General features: G+C 56.6%; 1 protein-coding gene and 1 long non-coding RNA gene across 6 annotated transcripts in view; one reads left to right on the forward strand and one right to left on the reverse strand.

The window, feature by feature from the left end:
• Nucleotides 1-9,942: 9,942 nt before the first annotated feature.
• LOC120242714 lies at nucleotides 9,943-14,580 on the forward strand. Its single transcript, XR_005531146.1, has 3 exons — nucleotides 9,943-10,030; nucleotides 13,610-13,725; nucleotides 14,494-14,580. It is a non-coding gene; the product is annotated as an uncharacterized LOC120242714 (long non-coding RNA).
• A 1,169-nt stretch (nucleotides 14,581-15,749) lies between these two features.
• The window catches only part of IQSEC1 (IQ motif and Sec7 domain ArfGEF 1), a 102,317-nt gene continuing 92,958 nt past the window's right edge, over nucleotides 15,750-25,108 (reverse strand). For 3 of the 5 annotated variants that reach the window (XM_039248628.1, XM_039248630.1, XM_039248626.1), the window contains exons 12-14: nucleotides 24,811-24,987; nucleotides 19,828-19,877; nucleotides 15,750-18,660 (exon numbers count right to left, since the gene is read on the reverse strand). In XM_039248628.1, the coding sequence (XP_039104559.1) occupies nucleotides 18,106-18,660; nucleotides 19,828-19,877; nucleotides 24,811-24,987 (782 nt within the window). In that variant the 3' untranslated portion in view covers nucleotides 15,750-18,105. Of the gene's footprint in view, nucleotides 18,661-18,694; nucleotides 19,705-19,827; nucleotides 19,878-24,810; nucleotides 24,988-25,108 lie in introns of those variants that run through there. The other 2 variants (XM_039248627.1, XM_039248631.1) reach the window with 2 other exon arrangements.

Below are 25,108 nucleotides of genomic sequence, written 5' to 3' on the forward strand. Positions count from 1 at the left end.
GAGGAGGCAGGGCCAGCTGGGACCTTAACTCGTGGCACACGGCACAGAGAGAAGGTGCGATGCCAGGCCTGGCTAGAGGGACGTAGGGAGTGCTGTGGTCCCCCGGGACCCCCACCCGCGGTTGGGCTTTCTGTGGTTTCAGGCAGGAAAGCAGCGGGCCCTCCGTCTGATGCACGTTTGGAAGGTCAGCAGTAGCCTAACGCTGCGGCACAAAGCCTGCAGCGCCCCCTCGATCACGGGTGTCGTGTCATCTCACATCGTCACAGGAGGGGTGAGTACGGTATGAGCAGACAACGTGAGGGGCGCCTGGGCAGCTTGCTCGGCTGGGCCTCCAGCTTCTGCTCGTGACCCCGCAGCCCAGCATCGGGCTCTGCGGTCAGCACGGAGCCTGCTTCAGATTCCGTTCCTCCCCCGCTCATGCTCGCTCTCTCCCTCTCTCCCCTCTCAAAAATATAAACGTTACAAAAAGATATTTCGAGGGGCTCCTGGGGGGCTCAGTCGGTTGAGCGGCCGACTTCGGCTCAGGTCATGATCTCGCGGTTCGTGGGTTCGAGCCCCGCGTCGGGCTCTGTGCTGACAGCTCAGGGCCTGGAGCCTGCTTCCGATTCTGTCTCCCTCTCTCTCTGACCCTCCCCTGCTCACGCTCTCTCTCAGAAATAAAACATTTTTAAAAATTAAAAAAAAAGATATTTTGAGAGAGAGGGAGGGAGGGACTGCATTCGCATAACTTTTATTACAGTATATTGCTAACATTGTTCTAGTTACACTTGTTAATCCCTCAGGATGCCTAATTTATAAAGTAAACTTTGTCGTAGACACGTATGTCTATGGGAAAAAGCAATGTACACATAGGGTTTGCGATCTGCGGTTTCGGGGATCCACAAAGGCCTTGGAACAGACCCCCTGTGGACAAGAGAGGACCCCTGCGTTCCTCTTCAACTCGAACAAATACACGCCAGGAAATATGCTTGGGAAAGCGCAGCTCATCACCCGGGAGCCGCTAGCGGAAGCCGGGACACGGCGGGTCTCTTCCCAGAAAACCCCGGGGCTGACATTTCTTTGAAACTAACAACAACGTTGTTTGTAATCCGCTGAGCCCGTGCTGGTGGGGCCGCAAACCAGGTAATGAAGTGCGAGTGGGGAATTCATTTTAATGGTTCAGCCACTGAGCACAGGCGGCAGAGACAGTTCAGGCTCCCAAACCGGTGCCCGCGTTCCAAAAAGCGCGAGTTGATGGAGAGTACGGTTTGCTCACCGTTAAAGCTCAGCAGAACACCTAAGGGGTAGCAGACGACAGTGAGGATTCTCGGATTCTCGATGCAGAGACTGACGATCGGCTCTGTTCTCCACGTTCTACCCCGCCTGCCTCCTGGAAGGGTCTGGAGGGTGTTCACACGCCGTCAAAACTCCTCCGCTGGTTCCCGGAGGTTGTAAACGCACATCCCAGGACTCTGGAGGTTCGGCATTAAGTAAGGAGTTATTGATGATCTGCTGTCTCTGTTCCCTCTTAAAGACAATTACTCCTCTCAATCAGTTAATGGAACTTGGCATTTATTTGGATTCATTTTTCTTCCAGCTATAATTTATAGGAAAGGTAACTCCGTGAAACTCATCTGGGGAGCTAATTTTATTTTTTCTCCTGTAATACATTATAATTAATAGGTTTTTTTCCTTTTGTCCAGAAGATCCAATACTCTATTGCTGGCTCTAGGCCTAATGTGGAGCTCGAACTCACGACCCCAAGATGAAGAGTCTCATGCTCCACCGACTGAGCCAGCCGGGCACCTCCTACCAAAATAATTTTTTTTCTTAAATAGTTTATTGTCAAGTTGGTTTCCTTATAACACCCAGTGCTCATCCCCACAAGTGCCCTCCCCCATGCCCATCCCCCCTCCCCCATCCCATCTGCCCTCAGTTTGTTCTCGGCATTCAAGGGTCTGTCATGGTTTGCCTCCCTCCCTCTCCCCCACCAAAATAATTTTTAAGGGAGTAAAAGCTAATTGTAAACGTACATTATAGGTTGTTGTAAAACACATTATCACCTTATGGGTGTTAACGATAATGAATTTAGCTTGAGTTCCAAATATATGAAATGAGTTTTAACTCAAAGAGTGAGACGGAGGACTATGGGGTAAAGGATGGATTTTAGACCCAAAGTTGACGCAGTGGTGTTTCTCCTTTAGAACCTTTCCCTTGTGATTGGGGCGCCTGTTGAGGCTCCGACTTCGGCTCAGGTCATGATCTCGCGGTTCGTGAGTTCGAGCCCCGCGTCGGGCTCTGTGCTGACAGCTCAGGGCCTGGAGCTGCTTCCGATTCTGTGCCTCCCTCTCTCTCTGCCCCCGTTCCTGCTTGTGCTCTGTCTCAAAAATAAATAAGCGTTTAAAAAAAACCCCAAAACACCTTCCCCTTGTTATGGCTGTGATGCCGGACGAGGCTTCAGGACCCAAGGAACTGAAAAGCACGAACACTTGGTTTCTAAACAGCAAGAAACGCAAATACCTTGAACACCAAACTGTGTCCTGGGTGGGGGCGTGCTCCCTAACACGCAGCAGCGGCCAGGCGCCGCTCAGCAGGCTCTCACGTCCAGCTTTTGCAGCCAAAGAACTACCCAGAGGTCTGTGATGAGTCCCGAGTTCATCTACCAACCGTAATGGGGCCAGAGACATTCTTGAGGAACGAGATTGAAACACTGTCCAAAGTAACGTCCCCGCTACAAAATCCTTTGTGGAGAAAGGCGAGGTATGACTGTAATAAGTACACCCTAATAATCTTCTTCAATACACAAAAATCGAAACACAAAAGTCAAGAGGTCAGGCTGGAGTCCTGGGCGAGAGGGTGTGTGTGTACGTGTGTGCGCACATCCGTCTATTTTTGCCCCCTTCCCACTAAAACTGGAATAAGGGGTTTTTCACAACAAGAGCGCAAGAGACAAATCCGTCACCTTGAAGAGGAGAGGAGACAACGCAGGAGAAATCTGGAAGTTGGAAAGCAGATGGACAAGTCTGACTCGCAGGCAGCCCAACCCTGACTGCAGTGGAGACAGCTGACACGGAATCTTTATACCACAGATTCCTCACAAGCTCGGGAACCGGCAAGTCCAGTATCTCCTGAAATGGGGGCAGGGAGTGGCTGAAATGCGGAGGATTGGGTAAAAGGTGTTTGGGAAGAGTTACACGGGGCCTTTTCCAAATCTGCTGCGGCAACGGCCCCTCCCTGACCCCGGCAGCAATCTGAAGGTTAATTTCTCAGTGAAGTAAGGAAAAAAAGGCATCTTTCATCTTTTCTTTCTTTCTTTCTTTCTTTCTTTCTTTCTTTCTTTCTTTCTTTCTTTCTTTCTTTCTTTCTTTCAGCTTATTTATTTATTTTGAGCAAGGGGGCAGAGAGAGAGAGAGAGAGAGAGAGAGGGAGAATCCCAAGCAAGCTCTGCCCTGTCAGCGCAGAGCCCGACACGGGGCTCAAACTCACGAACCGTTGCTATCATGACCTGAGCTAAAATCAAGAATCGGACGCTCAACTGACTGAGCCACCCAGGCGCCCCCTGAAAAGGGCATTTTCAGACATGCAAAGGTTCAAATAATTTATCTCCCATGTGTGCATCCTTTCTCAGGAAGCCCCTGGGGCATGTGCTCCGTCAAAGAACAGCCCAAGAGAAAGAACGTGACACCTGGGAGACAGGGGGTCCAGTACAGGAAAGGGTGGGGGCCCCCTCGCTGGTTACCATTCAGCGGTGTAGAGAGTAAGTGCGTGACCTTTAAGAAGATTCAAACGTTTGTAACGGAGGAAAGTGTAGGGCTCCGTATCAGTACCATCCATGAAAAGTACTGAAAGCTAAGTTCCCAGGCACAGGGTGAGTGCTTACGCTGGAGCCTGGTGCCTCTCTCTTAATATTCTGGCAAAGACTTTCTGATCTTCAGAGATTTTATGCCAGAATAAAACACGCATCCACCTGTATATTTATATACATATACGTGCACGGATACATATGCATTTAGATTTATGTAGCCTCACCCGGGATCCTGGATCAGAGCCTTAGCCCAGAGGATAGTGTTCAGAAGCCAAGATCCGGGCACTAGGTGTGCTCATGGCTCCTGAAATCTCACTGTTCCCGGTTCCTGTCAGCGAACACGGGAATATATGTGTTTGTCCCCCATTCACATCTGTACTTATTTCTGCCGTTTATCTTTCGGTACTGAACACCTTGAGTTTGCACCGAGCGGGAGCCAGCCTCTAAGACGGTCCTCGATGACCCCGCCTCCGTGGATTCATGCCCTTGTCCAAAAGGCACAGAGACTAAGAAATGAAAAGAGGCTGTTGGACATCCCGAAGTCTGCTGGCAGAAAACAGGCTGAACGGGGCGCCTGGGGGGCTCAGTCGGTTGAGCGGCCGACTCCGGCTCAGGTCCTGATCTCAGGGCTCGTGGGCTCGAGCCCCGCGTCGGGCTCTGTGCTGACAGCTCGGAGCCTGGAGCTGCTTCGGTTTCTGCGTCTCCCTCTCTCTCTGCCCCTCCCCCGCTCACACACACTCTCTCTCTCTCAGAAATAAATAAAACATTAAAAAAAATTTAAAAAAGAAAACAGGCCGAGCAAATCACACAGCTGCAAACACATACTACCTTTCATGGAAAAGGAAGGACGCCCCAGAGGGAGGAGCCAAGAGCAGTGGAGAGTCACTCCCGGGCGGGGTAGGGCTGAGTCCCAGGCCATGGCTCCCAACAGTTTCTGGGCTGCATTTCAAACCGCCTTGGACCACTGACTGCTGGGTGCCCCCCGTTCTCCCCTCTATGGATAGACTCTCTGCCTGTGTCGCACCATTGTGCGTTGGTGTGTGCGCTTTAAGGGGCGGGATGGGGAGGCGCTGATAAATTGCGTCTTCAGTTCACGAGTCAGAGGAACTGTGTTTGAAGAGCCTTATCTGCAGCTGGACGGCAAGGTCCCGGGCTCTGAGCCGGTGTCACGCTGAGACTTGGGGAAGAAGAGTGAGCACATCTGCGTGTGGGACCGACTTGAATCATCGCAGGCTCGGGGGGAGACACTGATAGGCGGCCTCCAGGATGGCCCCCATTCTCACCCCGGTGTGATTTCCATCCGTTGCACATGGGCTGTACTTAGCGATGGCTTCTAATGAACGGGAGAAGGCAGAAGTGACCCTGTGTCCCTGAGACTGGGTCTTAGAAGGCAACGTAGCACCGCCTGGGCTCCCAACTCACCCTCGGTAGGGGACGCCAGCGGCCGTGCCGGGCGCTACAGAGAGGGCCACGTGGCGACGAGCGGAGCCCCCTGGCCGACAGCCGCATAAGCGAGCTTGAAAGCTCCGGTCAAGCCTTGAGATGACCATGGCCCTGGCTGACACCGTGACCGCAGCCCTGTGAGAAACCGGGGGTCGGGACCACCAGCTAAGCGGCTCGTGCACTTCTGACCCAGGAAACCATGGGATAATAAGTACGTGTGGTTTGAAGCTGCTAAGTTTTAAGGTAGTTTCTATGCAACAACAAATACCTAATACAGAAGGCTCCTTCCTCCGGCCGTGTCCCCCCCAGCGCCCTCTGTCGACAAAGCTCAGCATCACGCCGGGGGCCCGCGGGGAGCCCGGGTCTATCAGCGCCGAGCAAGGCGACGAGGGTGGATTCGGAACTGAATCAACAAGATGACAGCAGTGGAGTGGCTGTAGGTGAAAACAAACGCAAGCTACAAAACATTGTGCATGGCGTGCTATCTTTTGTGGAGGAAAGGCTGGGAAATTATGTGTGTCTTTGCTTAATTTTGCACAACGTAACACTGGAATGATACATCTAGAAACTAGTGAAAACGGTTACCTGCGGAGCCGCTAGGAGTGACATGAGACTAGAACGAATGGAGGCGGCAGTGGGATTTTCTTCAAATGCCTTCTTACGTGGTTTTGACTTTGGAACCATGTACTTTATATGCCCCCAGATAGAATTAAACCAAAAAAGAAAAAAAAAAAAAAAAAAAAAGGCAAGCCCTAACTGGTTTTGCCGTATCCACCGTCAATCACCAAGGGCCAGCTGACCTAACTTAGAGGTGGCATGGCTTCCCGAAAGGTGCAGAGCCAGGCGGGGGACACCGCCTCGGAAGGGCAGGTTCCGGGTTAGGGCACACGCACGTGGGCTGAACCAGAGTCGACTCTATGACGGCATCTCCTTCGTGGTCGGAATACACGTGTGGAAACGAAGGGGCAGAAGTGGGGAGCGGCTCCCTCACTTTGACACCCCGAATCCCCGCGCAGAAATTTTCCTTTCTCTCCCAGCAGCTTTGAGCTCTGCAGGTTCTGGGGTCTTCCTTCCCAGAGGGAAGAGAGCAAAGATTCTGCTCAATTGCAGGCGACTTTCACTGGCCGCCTGGGGCTCTTTATTGCCACTGAACTAGCAGGAAGCAAGAGGGTGTGTTCCACGCGCTGCAGGGATGAACCCCAGTTACCAGGGGGGCCGGGGTGCTGCTACGCAGCGGGGCAAGAAGGGCTGCAACCCAGGGGCTCTCTGGGGGCGCCTCTTGGTACTTCCACCCCCCACAGCAATGGTTAATGGGGAGCTACCGCAACCAACACAGGCACGACACTCGCCACGCCACGCCATCTAGGAATGATGGCTCGTCAGTCCACTCTGAGCGGCTGAAGTTTGGCCCGCGGGCGGGAGAAACGGAATCTGCAGCGGAAGAAGGAAGCCCTGGTCCCAAACGCAGCCTCGCAATCAATTTTAAAAATGAGGACTGCGCTTAGCTTTGTGCATCTTCTCTTTCCCTGTCATCTGTCGGTGTTTGTTTGCCTCTGCGACTTCCGTCTTCACTCTCCTCCTTCCCATTTTGTTTTTCCATTTTATTTACAAGTTGTTGGAGGTGACCGTTACAATTCTGCCTTTAGGTCACAGAATTTTCGGTGAAGCGTTGACCATTTGAGGGTCATTAAGATGGCCCACAATGGATACGAGGCCCGCTTCTACCGTGCAGCTCCTCACTCCGGGGGAGAAGGTGAGAAACTTGAGTTCTCTCAAGAGTGCCTGTATGTTGGGGCGCCTGGGTGGCTTAGTCGGTTAAGCATCCAACTTCGGCTCAGGTCATGATCTCGCGGTTCGTGGGTTCGAGCCCCGCGTCGGGCTCTGTGCTGACAGCTCAGAGCCTAGAGCCTGTTTCAGATTCTGTGTCTCCCTCTCTCTCTGACCCTCCCCCGCTCACGCTGTCTCTCTCTCTCTCTCTCCTAGAAATTAAAAAAAAAAAAATTAAAAAAAAAAAGAGTGCTTGTATGTTGATAGCTGGAAACACAGAGCTGTCTTGCTGTACAGAAGTCCAAATGCGTGTAGGAAGGTGCACGTGGAAGGCCGAGGAGCCAGAGGGGGTGAACCACAGGAGTTACTAGAATAAACAACCCTAAAATGTGTATGGAGCCATAAAAGACCCCACATGGCCAAAGTAACTTGAAAAATAAAAATAAAACCCAAGATATCACAGATTTCATGTTATACTAAAAAGCTGTAGTAATCCAAACAGTATGTTAGTGGCACAAAAATAGACACATAGATCAACGGAATGGGATATAAAGCCTCCAAACAAACCCCTGGTTATATGGTCAATTAACTCTGACAAAGAAGGCAAGAACATCCAATAGGAAAAAGATCGTCTCTTCAACAAACGGTGCTGGGAAAACCGGACAGCTCTACGCAGAAGAAGGAAACCGGCCATACACAATATGTGCACACCACACGCAAAGATAAACTCAAAATGGATTAAGGACCGAAACGTGAGACCAAAATGTGAGACCCGAAACCCTAAAAATCCTAGAAAAGAGCCCGGGCAGTAATGTCTCTGACATTGGCCATAACAACATCTTTCTAGATAGGCCTCCTGAGGCAAGGAAAACTAAAGCAAAATCAACAACAACAACAAAACCACAGAACCAAACAAACAAAAAACAAAACCAAAAAACAAAACTCTTGGGACTACATCAAAATAAAAAGCTTCTGCACGGCAAAGGAAACAATCAACAAGACGAAAAGACAACGTACTGAATGAGAAAAGTTATTTGCAAATAATATATCCCATAAAGGGATATCCCATATCCAAAAATATATGAGGACCGTCTATAACTCAACACCAAAAAAAGCAAATAATCCAACTAAAACATGGGCAAAAGACATGAACAGACACTTCTCCAAAGAGGACATCCAGATGGCCAACAGACACATGCGAACATGCTCAGCGTCCCTCCTCATCGGGGAAATGCAAATCAAAACCACACTGAGATACCACCTCACGCCGGTCAGAGCGGCTAAAATTAAAAACTCAAGAGGCAACACGTGTTGGCAAGGATGTGGAGAAAAAGGAACCTTCGTGCACTGTTGGTGGGGATGCAAGGTGGTGCAGCCACTGCGGAAAACAGTATGACGCTCCCCCCAAAAATTAACACTAGAACTACTTTATGACCCAGGAATCGTACTACTGGGTATTTACCGAAAGAATATGAAACCACCAACGCACCTCTGTGTTTATTGCAGCATTATTTACAATAGTCAAGTTATGGAAAGAGCCCAAATGTCCACTGACTGATGGATAGAGAAGATGTGGTGTGTATATAGAAGGGAATGTTATTACTATTGTATTATCCATTATAACGGAATGGAGGATGAAATCTTGTCATTTGGAAACACAGAGATGGATCTAGAGAGTATAAAGTGAAATACGTCAGAGAAAGACAAACACCGTATTATTTCACTCGTACGTAGAGTTTAAGAAACAGAACAAAAGAGCAACGGAGAACAAAACAAGAAACAGACTCTTCACCGCAGAGTACAAACTGACGGTTACTGGGGGGGTGGGGGTGGGCTCCCGGGAGCCGCATGGCCTTGCCTCGTCACTGCACTGTGTACCTGCCACTAGCAACACCGACAACTGCGCGGGAATTCAAACTCCACACGTTTCCTTTCTTTCAACAGTCGCCCCTTCTTCTTTTGTGTGTTCAAGCTTTCCTTTCACCTTGACCTGACCGGTCAGCTCTCAGTTTGTCTACTGTGATAATTTTCTAATAATTTGCTATTATTTGCTTTTTCTGCCTCGTTTCCTTTGTTCTCTTCCTAATTTTGAGTCTGCTGTTTCTTTTCAGTCTCTCATTTTTTTTTTTTTTTATTGAGGTAATTTTCCCTGGATTCAGATAAAGGTTTTGTCATATTTAAAGAAATCCTACTGTTTTAGTTTGTACTTGTTTGTCTTTCGATCGGAGGGTAATCTAATAGAGAATTAATTACATTTCCAGTTGGAAGGGACTTTTTGATTACGTAATTAATTTCTGGTTTACTGCACTGTGATTAGAGAATACGCATCATTTCTACCTTATGGAATACATTAGAGTGTTCTCTGTGGCTTAATATACGGCCAACTTCCGTGAATGTTCCATTTGTGCTTGAAAAGAAGGCACTTTTCTGTTTGCAGGACGCGCGGTTCGGTGTCTACCCGGAGGGGACGCTTACGGCTGTCCTGCTTGGATTCGGGAGGCGTGTCGACTTGCCACCCGTGTGCCTTCTGCGGATCGCTGTGTTTTATTTGATGCACAGACCCTCCTAGCCGCGTCTTCATCGGGGATCGTGGCTTTTAGCATTAAGTCACCTCATCTCACTTCTTGTTTTCGAGGCGGAATTCCGCCTTGTCAGATACCGAGACCGTGATTTCTCCCCGCTGCCATTTTTGGTTTGCATGTCCATGTCCGTGTCCTCGTGTTGAGCCTTTCTGGATTTGTATGTCAGGTGAGCCCGGAGTGGACCCGCATGGGGTTGCCTGGGGCTTGCTCTGTGACCTGGGGCACACTGACCACGCTAGCGTTCTATGCCCTTACCTTGACTCCGTGAACGGCAGGGTATACTTTCCAGTCCTTTGACTCTGGGGCTGGGCGTGGACCTGACACGGTCACCTGCGTTGTAGCGGCCATGGCCCGAGGGGAAGGGGGGACACGGGGCAGACCCAGACCCGACCCGAAGCTCAGAGCCGAGCCCAGGCGAGGTCAGCGGAGCTCTGATCAGTCTGCAGACGCCCGGGTGAGGAATGAATACTTGCTGTTTAATGCTGCCGACTTCTGGGGTTATTCGCCACAGAGAATGATTATGGTGACAGCTGAGCGGCACAGGAGCCAATCTTAGTCTTCCTATTGGGGATCCGAGCATATTTACGTTTCTTGGTACAAGTGACCCATTTGGTACTTGCGCTATTTATGTTTTACGGTCTCTGGGTGTATCATGTTTACACTTAGCGTGCATCCTTCGCACGAAGGTCTAGTCTCTTCTTCCCCCTCCCCACCTTCTTTGCTTTGTTTTGTGGCTGCGTTTAGGAAGGCTCGCGTTGTTGTTCGAGAGATTATCCTGCTAACGGCGCCTTCAAATAATGTTCTTCGTCCCCCTTTCTCCTTCTGAGCCCTTTACTCTTTGGCTTCCCCGGGTTTCAATGACATCGTCTAGTTCTCCTGCTTTTAACAAGGCAGCAGTGGCTAAGCTTAGTCCACTCTTTCTCCCCGCCCTTCTCCTCTCATTAACACGCTGTGCGCTTTCTGCTTGCTTGGCACGTACCACGGGGTGGCGTTCTTCCATCCTTACCCGTTATATTTTAGTCCTAGATCTACACTTCAGTAAATCATCATCAGTCCTTTTGCCCAAATTTGTCAAATCTCTTGGTCGGATCTCTTGGTTTGTCTGAAAAGATCCCTCCCGGAAGGACTCGTAAGTAGTATATTCACTCTTATGTGTTCAAAATCAGTTTGAAGCTCCTTGTCTACGCCCTGGAAGCCTGAGAGCCAGCCTGGCCGGACACCAAGTCCTTGCCTCTCGCGCCTTTTCCTGAGTCTCTTTAAAATGCTGCTCCTCTGTTAATCTTGACTTCCATGGTATTTTAAGAACCCTGAGGCCAACGTGACTTTCCTTTCTTTGTATCCGACCTGGTTTCATGCCTGCGGGCCCAGCGGATTTCTTCTTTATCTTCAAAGTTCACTGCTTTCCCCCGGGATATGTCTCTCAGTATTGATAACTCTGGGTCTGCTTTTTTCCAAAGACATAGTGGCACCTTTCAGGATGAAGGCTCGGCTCCTCATTACAGGACATCGTCTTTACTTACAGCGTTACGTCTCAGTCCTATTTCACTATTTGGTTTCTCTTCTCCCAGGACTTCACTTACATGAGCGTTAGTCACTCTGTTCCCAGCTGTTACATTTACGCTTCCTCTCTGGTCTCTAACGCCTCCGACAGTTTCCTTTTATTGGGTCCTTTCATTTCCATCCTCTGTGTCTGTTTCCACACTTTTCTGTGGTATCTCTTCTCCTTTGGGCACGTGAGATACTTTTTTCTTCAGCTTTCTCCCCGAGTTCAGCGAGCTACTATTGTACGTGCTACTTGTCTGTATTTATTCTGAGCTCGGGGGTCCCGCTTTCACAGGCGCTGCTTGTTCATATGTAATCAGTGATGGGGATGTTGTTACAATTTCCCCGTGCTTTTGGCTGTTTATCCGGATTGCATGTATTGTGTATTTTTATTTGCTAAACAGTTTTCCCAGTGTTCTTCTGAAAGTACTACGTACGAATGTTCTCCGTTTGAACTGCATTTCCTTCAGTAAGACAATTTTTTTAAATTTTTTTTAATGTTTTATTTATTTCTAGGAGAGAGAGAGAGAGAGAGAGAGAGAGACAGCGTGAGCAGGGGAGGGTCCGAGAGAGAGGGAGACACAGACTCTGAAACAGGCTCCAGGCTCCGAGCTGGCTGTCAGCACAGAGCCCGACGCGGGGCTCGAACCCACGAACCGCGAGATCGTGACCCGAGCGAAAGTCGGACGCTCAACCGACTAAGCCACCCAGGCGCCCCAATAAGACAATCTTTTAAGGGCCCGTCTTCTGATTCTTTGACAGCATCTTGTTTGACGAGAGGCCTAATCTTAGCTCCTTCTCCCCCTTCACCGCCAGGCCTCCAAGGGGAATCCGCTTCCAAGGTGGCCTCTTCCCCAGCAGGCGTCTTCTGTCCCCTCTGGTTCCACACCTTCCCGTATCTTCTCCTGGACTCCGCCGGTCACAGCTCTTCCCTCGGCATTTCTCCAAGCAGCGTGGGTCTCTCTCCTGATGGGCGCGAGCCCTAGATGTGACCCGTCTCTACCAAAAATTACGTTCTCTCTTTTCCATGCAGTGTCTGCCTGGATCTGTGTACTTTGGTTTGGGACTCGATCGGCCCCAGTGAAGAGGCAGGCCGTAGGCCGGGTCGGCCTCTCCCCGGCACGCTGGCCCCCGTTCCCCAGCTCATTCTTAGCCACTAACTTGCGTCATGCATTTTGGCACTAAATTCCATCTTTGGTCCCGCGGCGTTCATCCGTTCACTCAACAGACCTTTACGGCCATTCTGCGTGTGCCACGGGTTGAGGTTACGGCAGTGTCCAAGCACCGCCCGCTGTGCTGACCTCGTGGCCGTCGCCGTCACAGAGCAGTCACACCGCTGAGTACACGACTGTGGGGACGCCCCTCACGGGGAGCGATGGCTGAACTAGCGCTCCTTAGATGAAGTAGGCGCCGACCGGACAAAGACGCGAGGAAAAGCATCCCACCGTCGGGGGAAGGGAGGGAACACACCTGCACAGGCTCAGCGACAGGAGGAGACACAGGCCGTCGGGGCATCTGAAAGGCTGGAGAGCCAGGGCGACGGGGCCGGACCACGCAGGCCCCGCAAAGGCCACGTTAAGGACCTTTTCCTTTAGTCTTTTAACCACAAGGTCAAGAGGAAGCCATTGACTTGGCTTTAATACCGCGCCTTGCGGAGACCCCTCCGATGCCCGCGGAGGATGGGTCTGTGACACCCACGTGGCTGGGAGGCTGGTCGGGGAGCTCTCGGCCGGGGGGGGGGGTGTGCAGAGGGGAATCAACAGGGTTTGTAGTCAGAATGGACTTGGAAAGTCAAGGAAACGGACAGGTGTCAAGAACAATTCTTTTTAAAATTTATTTATTTATTTTGAGGGATTGGGGGAGGGGCAGAGAGAGAAGGAGAGGGAGAGAGTCCCAAGCAGGCTCCGCGCCATCAGCGCAGAGCCCGACACGGGGCTGAATCTCATGAACCATGAGATCATGATCTGAGCCGAGAGGAAGAGGTGGAGGCCTGACCGAGTGAGCCACCCAGGCGCCCCAGGAGGGTGACACGCTAAGATCAGCCAGTGGTTTTGCCGTGACCCCCCCGCCCCCCCTTGCAGCCATCAGTTTGTTTGTAGACGCGCCTTAGAAGTGGGGGGGAGGGGTCACTCCTGAGCTGGTCCTCAGACACAGAGAAGTGGATCAGACACAGCCCTGTCCCCAAGGGGCTCACGATGTGGCGGGTGGGGGGGACCACACAAAACCCCCAGAATCATCGCTTCGAAGCACTGGCAGCCGGCGAGCGCAGCCCCGGGCATCGGGGCATCGGACAACCCCGAGCTCGGGGTTTTAGGGAACGGCAGTAGCCGGCGTCACCCGCGCAAGCGCCCTGAGCAGCTGGGAAAGGAATGGACACCCAGCGGTGGAAATCAGAGCACATCTTTTGATCCCAACTCACTTCTCTCTGAAGCGTGGGCCACAGCTAACTGTGGTCACTAAAATTAACCTTTTTTTGTCATCCACAAATTAGATCTGCCGGGTTTACTTCACTTAATGGGAAGAAACGGAAACCTGAAGGTAGTGATCCCTGGAGCTGAATCTGGTTCCAGGAAAGGAGACATCATACAAGCCAGTCACGGTCTCCAGGTAAAGCAGAATTCACCTTCCTGGGTTCCTTATTTTTATTTTTATTACAGGGAGAGAGCGAGCGAGCGAGCGAGCGAGCATGCAAGCGGGGGAGAGGGACAGAGGGAGAGAGAATCCCAAGCAGGCTCCACGCTCAGTGTGAGGCCTGACGGGGGCTCGATCCCACAGCCTTGGGATCGTGACCTGAGCCAAAGTCAAGAGTCAGATGCTGGCTTTCCTGGTTTTTTTGGACACTGCGTTAGCCACCACGTGGGAAAATGGGCTGCTTTGACCTTGTAAAATAATCTCTCCTCGGGGCGCCGGGGGGGCTCAGTCGGTTGAGCGGCCGACTTCGGCTCAGGCCGTGATCTCGCGGTGCGCGGGTTCGAGCCCCGCGTCGGGCTCTGTGCTGACGGCTCAGGGCCTGGAGCTGCTTCGGATTCTGTGTCTCCCTCCCTCTCTGACCCTCCCCTGCTCGCGCTGTCTCTCTCTCAAAAAAAAACAAAACAAAAAAGCACCTAAAAATCAAGTACCTTTGAAGGCGTCCATGTGACGTGTACCTTTGCGTCTTACACGGCACCTCGGTTAAAGCCAGGCCCACGCCTTCCAGGGAAGCTGTGCCCCCCGCCGCCGTGACGAGGGCGGGGTGAGCGGCTCACCTGGACGGCTCTCTGTGTGCTCAATAGGGAAACAGTAAAAACCCAAGAGTTTTCAAGGATTTATTTGATTTCTCCACATGATCACAGCTACGGTTTTACATCAAGAGAGTCTCTTACTGCTCACAAACAGAATGCGTATTAAGACGAAAGCGCTCCTCTCCCGCCCCCAGTCACACGGCGGGTGCCCGGCCTCTGCGAGGAACAGGTCTCTCGAAGCCGGTGGTCGGCCTGCAGCCCAGAGCGGACGCTGGCCTTGCAGACGAGAAGTGGACGGCAGCTCCCCAGAGGTGACGGGGCCGCGCGGGGTCCCGGTGCGCCCCGCCTCCTGCCGCCCCTTCCCACCGCCCCCACTTCACCCGGTCCCTCTCGACATCTGTTTCCCGGATTATCGTTGTTACTGGAGGTACTTTACAAAATTAGCCGGTTTTCAGGCAGGAAGAGTGATGACATCTTACAACGAAACCGCAGGATGCATGCTTGCCTGGGGGGGGGCACAGCCGCTCGGGGGCGCTGGCTCAACACCTACGTCACGGGTACACATCGGCTGTCTTTTCAGCTCGTTTTAAAGACACACGGGAGGCTTCTTCTGCATGCAGCGCGAGTCGGGACGGTCCCTCTACACCGGGCGACGACGACGTTTGTAAGCAAGATGTGCACACGGTAGTGGGTGAGCTTTATTTTTACACGGTTGTACAATTCATTCGTAAACTTAAAAAAAATACAAACACATGATTTGACTGTTGTCCCAGAAAAGATTTCTGCGATGCTGCCAGCCGCTTCCTCTACGCCTGCGCCCGGAGGGGGGCGGGGGTGCACGGCGGGCCCCCACGGCCGTGACCCTGCGGCAGGCTGGGGTCCGGATCGGTCCCCCGGGGGCGACGCCGCGGGGCTGGGGGTGGGGAGAGCAACCCGTCCGCAGCCCCCGCTCCCCAAGTGCGCTTCCGGGCAGCGTGGCCCCAGCCTCCTTAATGGGGAACGCACCTTCTGGAAACACTTCCCGTGGTTACGTTCGTAAAAATCAAACAAAGAATGATGAAGCCTCACTGACCCGAGCCCAACACACCGTACGAGGCTGGAAACATGGGGAGAAATGGAATTTGTTCGAGAACATCCCCCTTCCGCTAGATCCGGCCCTGTGGCGCCCGGACAACGCCCCTGGGCACACGGATGGCGGTTCCGGAGGTAGGGTTCCGAGCGGCTGTGCAGGACAGCGATGCAGAGGGCGCCCCCCCCCCCCATGGGCTCCGCCGTCCACTCGTTTCCATTAGCGGCCACCCCTTCGGAACGGGCAACCTTGTGCCAAACAGCCTGCATCTTTTCTGGAACAGCCTTGCGTTTACAGGTAGACTCTACTATTGGTACAGAGGGGGAAGAAAAGCCGACATATTTAATATGTTATCACTTTACTTCAACTATTTGTCAACAGTAACACTGATATAGTTTGCAAATACACAATACAGAGAGTGTGGCCTCGCACGACTGACGCCGGGTGGCATGCAGTACGATTCGACTTCTCCCGGTCGGAACGACATCCTTCAAACTGCAAGGCAGAGAAGGCCTCGGGGAGCCCGACTCTGCAGGGAACCCAAGAATTTAGGAGCCGGTGGAAGCGGGGAGCCTCCCGCCAGCGTGGCCTGGCCCAAATCAGACACAGCCGTGCTTTGTATACTCGTCTCCTTCCGAGCAGGCGCCCGGGAGAGAAACAGGCACGGTGGGAAGATAAAGGCGGGCAGGTCACAGTCACACTTCTTCCAAAAAAAAAAAAGAAAAAAAACCACAAACAAAAAAGGCTAAACTCTAGATTGCTGTATTTGCTCTCTGTGGAGATTAACAAAGTGCTTGGTTTGCAGATTTGCTGGTATGGTGGCCTGGATGACTGGACAAAGGGGCGGGTGGGGAGCGGGGCGCACGACCCCCGGCCGGCCCACCGGGTGGGCTCCCCTCGGTCGTCCTGCCGTCTGGCCACGGCGCGCCACGCTGTCCACGGAGCGCGGCGCCCGCGGCCCCCAGAGTCCGGCAGTGGCTTCGCCCTTTCTGAAAGGGCTCCCTCGGCCGGGGCGGGGCCCGCGGGGCAGTCCTCCGGTCCCGCGGCTTAGGAGCACAGCACGGGCGGCTGCGGTGGCTGGAGAGGCTGAAACTACAAAGTACGGCCCGTGGGTGACTCAGTCACAGACGCGGACGCGAGCGGCGCCCGGCCCCGGGGGAGCGGACGGTCACCACGACACGGAAGCGACAAGAGCGCAGCAGTCACGTGACGCCGGGCAGCTGACGGGGCCGTGAGACGGCAGCGGGGGCCTCGCTGGGCGGCGAGGGCCGGCGCTCACCGGCGGGGCGGGGGGGGGGGTGTCGCAGGGGCCGCGGGGATGACATGGGTGGTACCAGCACACGGCCACATGGAGTCACGATGATGGCGGCTACCACTCAGAAAACAACACGGGAAACACACACACCGCCCGGGCCACTACATGCGAGAATCAGCCTCCGGGTTCAGAGCGGTTCTGGGCGGAAACTCGCTGGGGGCGGGGGGGGGGGGCGGGGGGGGGCGCCTGTGGCAGTCGGGACGGGACGAGTTAGTCATGGTGCCGGGGAGGCGAGGACGGGGGCCGGCCGCTCTCACCTTGCAGATGAGCACTTGTGCCGTGGATGGGGGCCCCCGGGAGGCCTCTGAATGAGTGTGCATCAAATAAATGCATATAAAAGAAATATGGATCATGGAAATTCACAGTTATCGCAGCCGTTAAAGTGTCTAAGAGTCTGTGTGACCAATATCCTCAGACAAGCGGTCCCCGACCAGCTGTCCTGAGGCTACTGTAGCGTTTACTGCAATTGTATCTATTTGCTTACCTGAAACAACAGAGCAGTTTATAATACTGACTACTTATGATAGTTTTCTGTTAATAAAATAAGGATTTGTACAAAGCAATATTGGACTCTTTTAAACAGTTAGATGCTATGTTACTTGGCACAGTTAGTGATGATTCGCATAAAGGTTTTAGCCAGTCCTGGAGGGACTTCTCTTCTTTTTATGAAAATATGGAAGCATCTGAATTTGTTCCTAGCATTTACGTTTTTGGTTTACTCTCTCACACATTCATGTAAGATACACTCTCCCTAGCGGGTAAGTGGGGCTCCTTGTAAAGCCTCTATCGCTAGTTCTGTGGACTGAGACGTTTCCGCTCACACACAAGTGCTACCTATACAGTATGTATATATATTTATATATTTATATATTTATATTATATAAAGTTTACTTACGTATTTTCATCAACCATGTCAGGTCTACTTAATTTTTTGCCCATTGTCAATAAAAGAGCAATAAATGCAGCAAGTTTGGGGGTTTTTTTTGTTTTGTTTTGCTCTGTCTCTGGTTTTTGTGTCTCCTTTCTTCTCCTCCTAGGCTGGGTTCTCATACGCGTGTACAGTTAGGGAGCAGAGCGGAGGGCTGCTTTGGGGGGAGTGGGGGGCAGTTCACCGTCTACGTGGCCGGTGGCACCGTTTTCGAGGCTGATGGTGGCCGAGGCCCAGCCCTTGGGCTGTCGTGGACCCGGACACCAACGCTAAGGGACACCGGGTTCTGTTCCCTGCGTCACGAGCCCCGTGGGCTCGGAGGGCTCGGTCCAGGCCGTGGGGAGCAGAGGGAGGGGTGGAAACAGAGGTGCCCTGGGTCTGGCCTGAGGCCGGCCGCGCCTCTCCGTGTGGTGTGCGGATGCTCCGGGGACGTCTGGGACCCGGCCCAGGCTGTCTACACAATTGTGCTGATGCCGCTAGGTTTGGCCTTGCTGCTGGTGGGGGGCGGCGGGGCGGGGGGCTGCCCGTGGTGGTGCGCCGCGTGGCCGTGGCCCGGGTGGCCGGCATGGGCCGAGGGCAGCGGTGGGTGGCTGTGCACGTGGGCCCCGTAGGGGGGGTGCCCCCCGTGGGGGCCGTGGTGGTACTGGTGTGCGTGCTGGACGTGCTGCGGGGGGTGGTGGTGGTGGTGGTGGTGGTAGGGGGGCGGGTTCTGCTGCAGGTGGCAGTACTGGGCGTGGTGCGCGTGCACCTGGGCCTGCGTGGGGCCCTCGGCAGGCGCCTGGTGATGGCCGGCCGCGGCGTGCGGAGCGTGGGGCAGGCCCGGTGGGTGGGGGGGCGGCTGGGGAGGGGCCGAGGGCGGGTGGGCCTGGGGAGGGGGCTTCCCTCTCTTACTCCCAAATAAGGAGCCCAGGAGGGAGGATGAGTTAGGCATAGTCTGGTGTGGGCGAGATGGACACTCTCGTGTTGATGTAGCTCTCCGGCGCATGTGAGGACTGCTAATGATGGACCCCTAAAAAGGAAATTCATAGAAATCAAAATTAAAAGACCTTAAAGCACTTCTGCCAGAATGACTCTTTTTTTTTTTTTTTTAAATGTAAAAAGTTCACCCACTGACTGCTAAGCCTTAGCTCAACTCTCTGGCTGCAGAGGGCGGGGCTGGGTGGGCTGGCGGGGCACCACCTCCGCTCTCGCTCCTGGGGGCCGCAGGGACCCAGGCTGGCTCTCCACCGAGAGGCGGGGACGGGGCTGGGGTGAGGGGTCCTGTCTGGTCAAAGCAGCAGCAGCGGCACAAGTGTGACTTCTGGTCTCGTCCTGATACGGAAGGCGGCCTGCGCTTTCGGATCAGAACGGCCGGCCCGGGTGCCTGGGAGCAGCGTGTGCTGCGTGCAGGAGTCGGCTGGGCCGGTGCGGCCCCCGCTCCTGCTGACGCTGCGCCGTCTGCTCTGCCCGGGTGGGCTCCCGGCTCTCTGGGAGGCTGGTGGTGGGGCGGGGGGCTGCCTGGGCGTTTCGCTGCGGCTACGCTACCGCAAACCAAACAAGGAAAAAGAAGGAAACAAAAAGGTCTGGAAGCTGAGGCTACGATGTGAACAGTAACATAGAAATGGTTGGCGGATGAATGAAATCTCATGAAATCCACACTGAAGTTTCCTCCTCTCACGGCCTTCCTCCCCCGAGCTGGCTAAGCGATTCCGGGACGCCCTGACTGCAGACACACAGCGATCGAAACTCCAGGAAGGAAGCGATGGGGATGGCGGAGCGTGGAGGTCAAGTGACGGGCAGACCCCTCCTGCCCCCGACGGTGCGCGCGGAGGGCGCGTGGGTGCCAGGCGGGCGGCCCCGGGGTGGGGGCGGGGGGGAGAGTGCCGGGAAGCCGGGGTGTTAACCATGCTCGGGGGCCACGGGGGACGGGGTTAAGCGGGAACTAAAACACAGAATCCAGACCCCCCCCCGTGGGACCGGCCCAAACAAGCAGTGAGAGGCACGGGCGATTCTAGAAGGAGGGGCTGGCATGCACCGGGCTGAGGCAGGCACGGGGGACGGGCGGCTGCGGCCTCTGTGCAGCGGGAGGGGCGGGAGAGCAAAACGGGGAGAAAAAAAAAAAGACAACAGATATAAACCGAGGATCGGGAGAAGGCAACACAGCACAGCCAGCTGGACGGAGGCGCTTCCTACTTACTTCCACATTGCTGTCTAGCGATCCCGCACTGCTGCGCCGCCCTCGCTTCCCTGCCCAGAACATGCAATACCACAGGTTAGACACGGACGCGAGGCCGGGCGCCGCCTGCCTGGCCCGGGGACGGTCGGAGGGCTGGCTCCGTGGGGGAGCCCGCGGCGGGGCAGCCACGGGTTTAAAAAAAAAAAAAAAAAAAAGGGAGGGGGTGGGTTTGAAAAAAAAAATCTTTTTCAACCAGCCTCGACTCCACAGCCCTCCTCCTGGGCTGGCGGTCTGGTGGGGGAGGGGCGGGGCGCCTCCAGGGGGCCTGGGCCGCGCACGGGGGGCCCCCCCGACGCCCTGCGGCCCCAGCCGCCTGCCAACAGGGGCGGCGGCGCCAATGGCTCAAAAACAAGAAAATGGGGTCCTGTGCGGCCCTGACGGCGTGGATTTCATCCGCATGTGTACACGCATGTGCATACGTACACATACGCCCCCCTCGCAGGCAGGGCGGGGTGGGTGGGTGGGAGGAAACTAAGCTGGGTGTCCTGCCTTTTCCGCCTGGGGAGCTCAGACGCACTGGCGCCCTGGAGCCTGCCGTTTGGTTTGTGCAGTGCCCTGGCCGGGAGCGGGAGACGGGGTCAGGGGCTGCGGGGAGAGCCCGGGGTCCTGCTTCCCTTCCGTGGGCACCGGCCTTCCGGATCCCCCAAGTGCTCTGCAGCCGTCAGCGCTGCCTGCCAGTGGCTCTTTACTACCCGGGCCCCCAGGCACGTGGCGCACAGTAGGCACTCCATACACGCCGGCTGTGTTAGAGGAAGGCTGTGCCTTTCTGATTGCACAGAACCGCGGGCGGCCCTCTCCCGGATTCTTGCAGGACCCGGGGCTGGCGGGAGCGTGGGTGCCCAGGCTCCGGGGTCCGGTCCCTGACCAGCCCTCAGGAAGGCAGGTGGGAAGAGGCGACAGAGGAGGGGCCTCCTAGCTGATGTTCTGGAGACTTCCACCCGTGCAGCCCTGGCAGGAGCCAGCATGGTGGTTCTTGGGCAAGCCCCACCCGCGGCACCGCAGGACAGGCGCCCCGGAGCGCCCCGGGGGGGGGGGGGCGGGGGGCTCAGGCTCGCGGACGGGCCGCCAACTCCGCAGCGAGCGGGAGCCGCACCCAGGCCCGCTGTCCTCCCCCGGGGCTGGGAGCTCGGCCGAGCTGCCTTCCGGGCGGGACGCGGGCTGAGCCCAGGGGCCTGGACGACGGGAAGGCCGCGACGCGCCTCTCGGGGCCCGGACCCCGGCCTGTGCAGCGCAGGGAGCGGGTCTGGGGGTCCTTCAGGCCGTGTCACCGTGGCATCCGCGTGCGCTGGGACAGAGCCTCCGTCCCGGGCATACAACAGCGGGACTCGGGGGCCGTCCGGTCCCTCTGCCTGGCCCGCCGACCCCACGCCGAGGCCCAGCCGGGAGCTTTGCTCGACTCTGGCGCGTGAGAGGGCCGCTCGCTCGGGACAGGGCCACAGAGATCAGTGCTCTCCGCCCCTGCTGAGGGCCTGGGAGAAGCACACAGGACCCGGCCCCTTACTCCCCGCTGGAAGAAAGATGGGGTCACAGGGGCGCCTGGGGGGCTCAGCCGGTGAAGCGTCCGACTTCGGCTCAGGCCATGATCTCGCGGTTGGTGGGTTCGAGCCCCGCGTCGGGCTCTGTGCTGACAGCTCAGCCTGGAACCTGCTTCGGATTCTGTCTCCCTCTCTCTCTGCCCCTCCCCCGCTCACGCTCTGTCTCTCAAAAATAAACATTAAAAAAATTTTTCAAAAGAAAGACAGGGTCACGTAGCGTCATCTTCCAGCTGGTACGAGAAGACAGGCTGACCTTCTTCCCTTCCCCTTCTGTCCCAACGCCAGGGTCCAGCGACAGAGAGCAGGTCGAGGCTCTTTGGCTGCAGAGGTAAGCCCCACCGGCACGCCTTTCTTCACCACCATTCCTGCATCTGTGAAATGGGTACGCGCCCTCCTCTGAGTAGGACGGACACCAGCACCAGACGCTCGGCATCAGGCGGAAGCGCTAGGTCCGCTCTCCGGCGCCTGTGGGCCTAGAGGACCCCTGACTGAGCCAGGGACAGAGTGAGGCCGGCCCCCCTCCGGTGCCCAGCAGTGTCTTCCGGCCGACGTGCTTCTGCCACGGGCACGGAGGCCAGGCCTGAGGCCAGGTGTGGGGGCTCCGTGAGGTACCTGACCTGGAGTGGAGCAAAACCCTCGCCCTCCTGCCCCCAAGGGGGCCAAGACTTAGGACGGTTTCAGCTGGGAGGTCTTTGGGCGATGCTGTTTGTCAGAATCCATCTCTTCAACCTGCTGAGTGAGCATGCGGCCCTCAGGGAGCTGCCCGCGCCCCGTCCCAGGGGCCCCACCCCGGGCCCACCCCGCAGCCACCCGCTCGCTCCAGGCCTGTGGCCAGGTGTGCACACGGGTGCAGTCCATGTGCTAACGGAGGTGAGGCGGGCCGGGACGGAGGCTCTCGCCCATCGCCCGCACGTCCGCCTGCACGGTCTCCGGGTACACCCGCTCTCTCGCGGGGCCCGCCCCCCCGGCGCCTCTGCTAGAACCCGATGAGGCCCCGCCAGGCCCAGGGACCACGTCTGGAAGGAGCTCCCAGCCTTCCCGCTTCTCAGCGTCAGCGCCGAAGACGGCGAGGGCTCTCAGCCCGGGGTCCACCCTGGGACCCTTAATAACGCTGGAGGCTGAGCAGGTGCCGCTTGGGACACGGCCGCCGGGAGCCAGCAAATCTCCCCCGAGAGGGCGGCCCTGGGGCAGGGCACAGCAGGTCCCTGGCCCCGGGTCGGTGACAAGGGCAGGTCACGGCCTCTGGGAGACGCCCTCTCTGGACACCGGTGTTGGGCAGCCTGGCTGGGAGGGGCTGGGGGGCCCTGGGGGCTTGGGGAGAGTGTCCATCGTGACTTGAGTGATCTGGGCCAGGGGCCCAGGCGCATCTGTGTCCCTGGTCCACGCAGGTCCTTGACCTCAGGCCGAAAGGGCTCTGGTGCCTCTGAAACGAGCATGGAGCCTGGACGAAGGAAGACCACGTGGAGAGAGCGGGTGGCGGGTGGGGGTCCACGTCTGAGGCGTGTCGTCTCCCGGGACGATGGTGATGGCAGGTCCAGGGCAGACGCTCTCGGGGCAGGGACGTGCCGACAGGTCCTTGGCGAGCTTTTCCCGAGCAGAGAGAGGCCGCGAGGCCCGCCTCTTCCTGGATGGCGGTTCCTGGATGGCGGTTCCTGGATGGCGGTCCACACGGGCCTGCGTCCCTCCGGGGGTCACAGGCGGCCCACTCCCAGTCTGGGGCCGCGGCGGCTGCTGGGACTCAAACACGAGCTTCCAGGGCTACGGGGCTTCCTTCCCCGGGGACTCTTCCCACGGGCTCCTGGGACTCCCTCGAGCTGCTCTCGGCTCCGAACGTCCAAGTGACCACGGCAACAGCGACCACAGAAGGAACCCGCCGGGCCGTGCGGCTCATCCGAGCCCCGGGAGCCGGACTGCTAGGCGGGTGCGGCCGGGACCTCAGTTTCAACGGAGCCACGGTGACCTGAGGGCCTGGACGGGACCCCCCACCCTCCAGGTGCCGCCTCAGGGGACAGATTGGCCAGGGCTCACCCCACTGCACAAACTCAAACAGGTCCCGGCTCGCAGCCCGCAGAGGCCCGAGCTGGCCCACTGGGTGTAGCCACGGTTTCACAAGCCACAGGGAGGGCCGGTGGTTCTCAGCCGGGGGCACTTTGGACAACTAGGGGTGATTTTTGCCCCCTTCGCCCCCTCCCGACACCTGGAAATTTCTGGAGACATGACTGTCTGCCATGACGGGGGGGGGGGGCGATCCCTGGCATCTCATGATGAGATGCTTACCACACATCTTGCGGCGCACAGGGCAGCCCCTTACCCGCCCCACGGCACGGAATTATCTGGCACAAAACGTCGATAGTGCTGGGGTTGAGAAACCCTGGCTTAACCCTCATGCTGGCAATGGATTTCTGATTTTTACTATGGGAAAAAAAAATGACAGGACAAACTAAGGGGAAAAAAAATCCAACTGAAAAAAAGAAAAAGAAAAAAAAAAGAAAACAAATTTCTGGGAGATGAGAAAGCCGGGGGGAGGCAGTGCTGCTGGTGGGCAGGTGTGCGACGGTCACGGGCGGGCTCTCAGGAGCGGGGCCCAGAGCCGGCCGCGAGGTGAGGCCGGGGGCCGGGGGGCCGGGGGAGGCCCTGCGCAGGGCGGGGGAGCCGGGGGGCCGGGGGAGGCTCTGCGCAGGGCGGGGGCCACGTGCCCCCTGGGACAACACCCGGTCACCTCTGGTCTCCCAGGAGACCTGCCTGTGGAGACGGGACTGGGGGCTCCAGGGACTGCCGCTCCGGGCGGCTGGCCCAGCCCCCAGGGGGCCTGGCCGGACAGGGGCTGAGGCCCCGGGAAGTCTGGGAGGCTTGAGGGCGCTGCTTGCTTGGGGGCTACGAGGCTGGCAGCGAATAAACACACACGAAACAGAATCAATAACGAAAACCACACTCCTGCCAGTGTGACCTCTGCTTCCGGGCCGGCTGGGGGCCCGGGCTTCCCAGGGAGGGAGACCCCTGCGAGGGAAACGAGACCAGGGACGGGGGGGGGGTGGTCTCCAGACACAGTTCCGAGGGCTTCACTCCATTTCATTCATCAGCATAAAACACAGGACGCGGCAGCACAGAGGACAGGGCGCGGCTCGCGCGGTGAGAGCAGCTGCCGGGACACAGACGCGGGGGGAGCACAGCCCGGACGCACGGGGACATGGGGGCGGCCTCCTGGCTGCTCTGCCTTGACACCTGGTGACACCTGGGTCCTGCTTCCCGTGGCCTTTGGGCCCCCCCCCCGCAGGGTCGCCCGCTGCTGCGGTCCGGGGACGGCCGCGGAGGCCCTACAGCGCTCCGGCCCAGCCCAGCACGTGCCCTGGCGGCCCGGCCCGAGTCCCGCCCGCGCTGGGCCGGAAGGGGGTCCCGGCCCGGCTCTTACCCGCCTCGGAGAGGTCCCGCAAGGAGCTGCTGAGGGCGCTGCGCTTGAGGCCCTCGCCGCCGGCGTAGCTGTCGTCCAGGCAGGCCCGGCTCAGCGTCCCGTTGCCGGGCTCCGTTTTGAGGCTGGAGCACTGGGACATGCTGGGCCGCACGACGCCCTTCTGCTTCTCGAGCTCCGCTGGAACAGAGGCGGCGAGCGGCCCGTGAGAAGCACACAGCCTTGAGGGCGCCCCCCCCCCCCCGCGCAGGCCTGGCCTTGCGCCCAGTGGCCGTCGGTGGGGCCTGGGCAGAGGTCAGGG

Source organism: Hyaena hyaena, unplaced genomic scaffold (assembly GCF_003009895.1).
Source record: "Hyaena hyaena isolate Hyena2069 unplaced genomic scaffold, ASM300989v1 scaffold_316, whole genome shotgun sequence".
Classification (NCBI taxonomy): domain Eukaryota; kingdom Metazoa; phylum Chordata; class Mammalia; order Carnivora; family Hyaenidae; genus Hyaena; species Hyaena hyaena.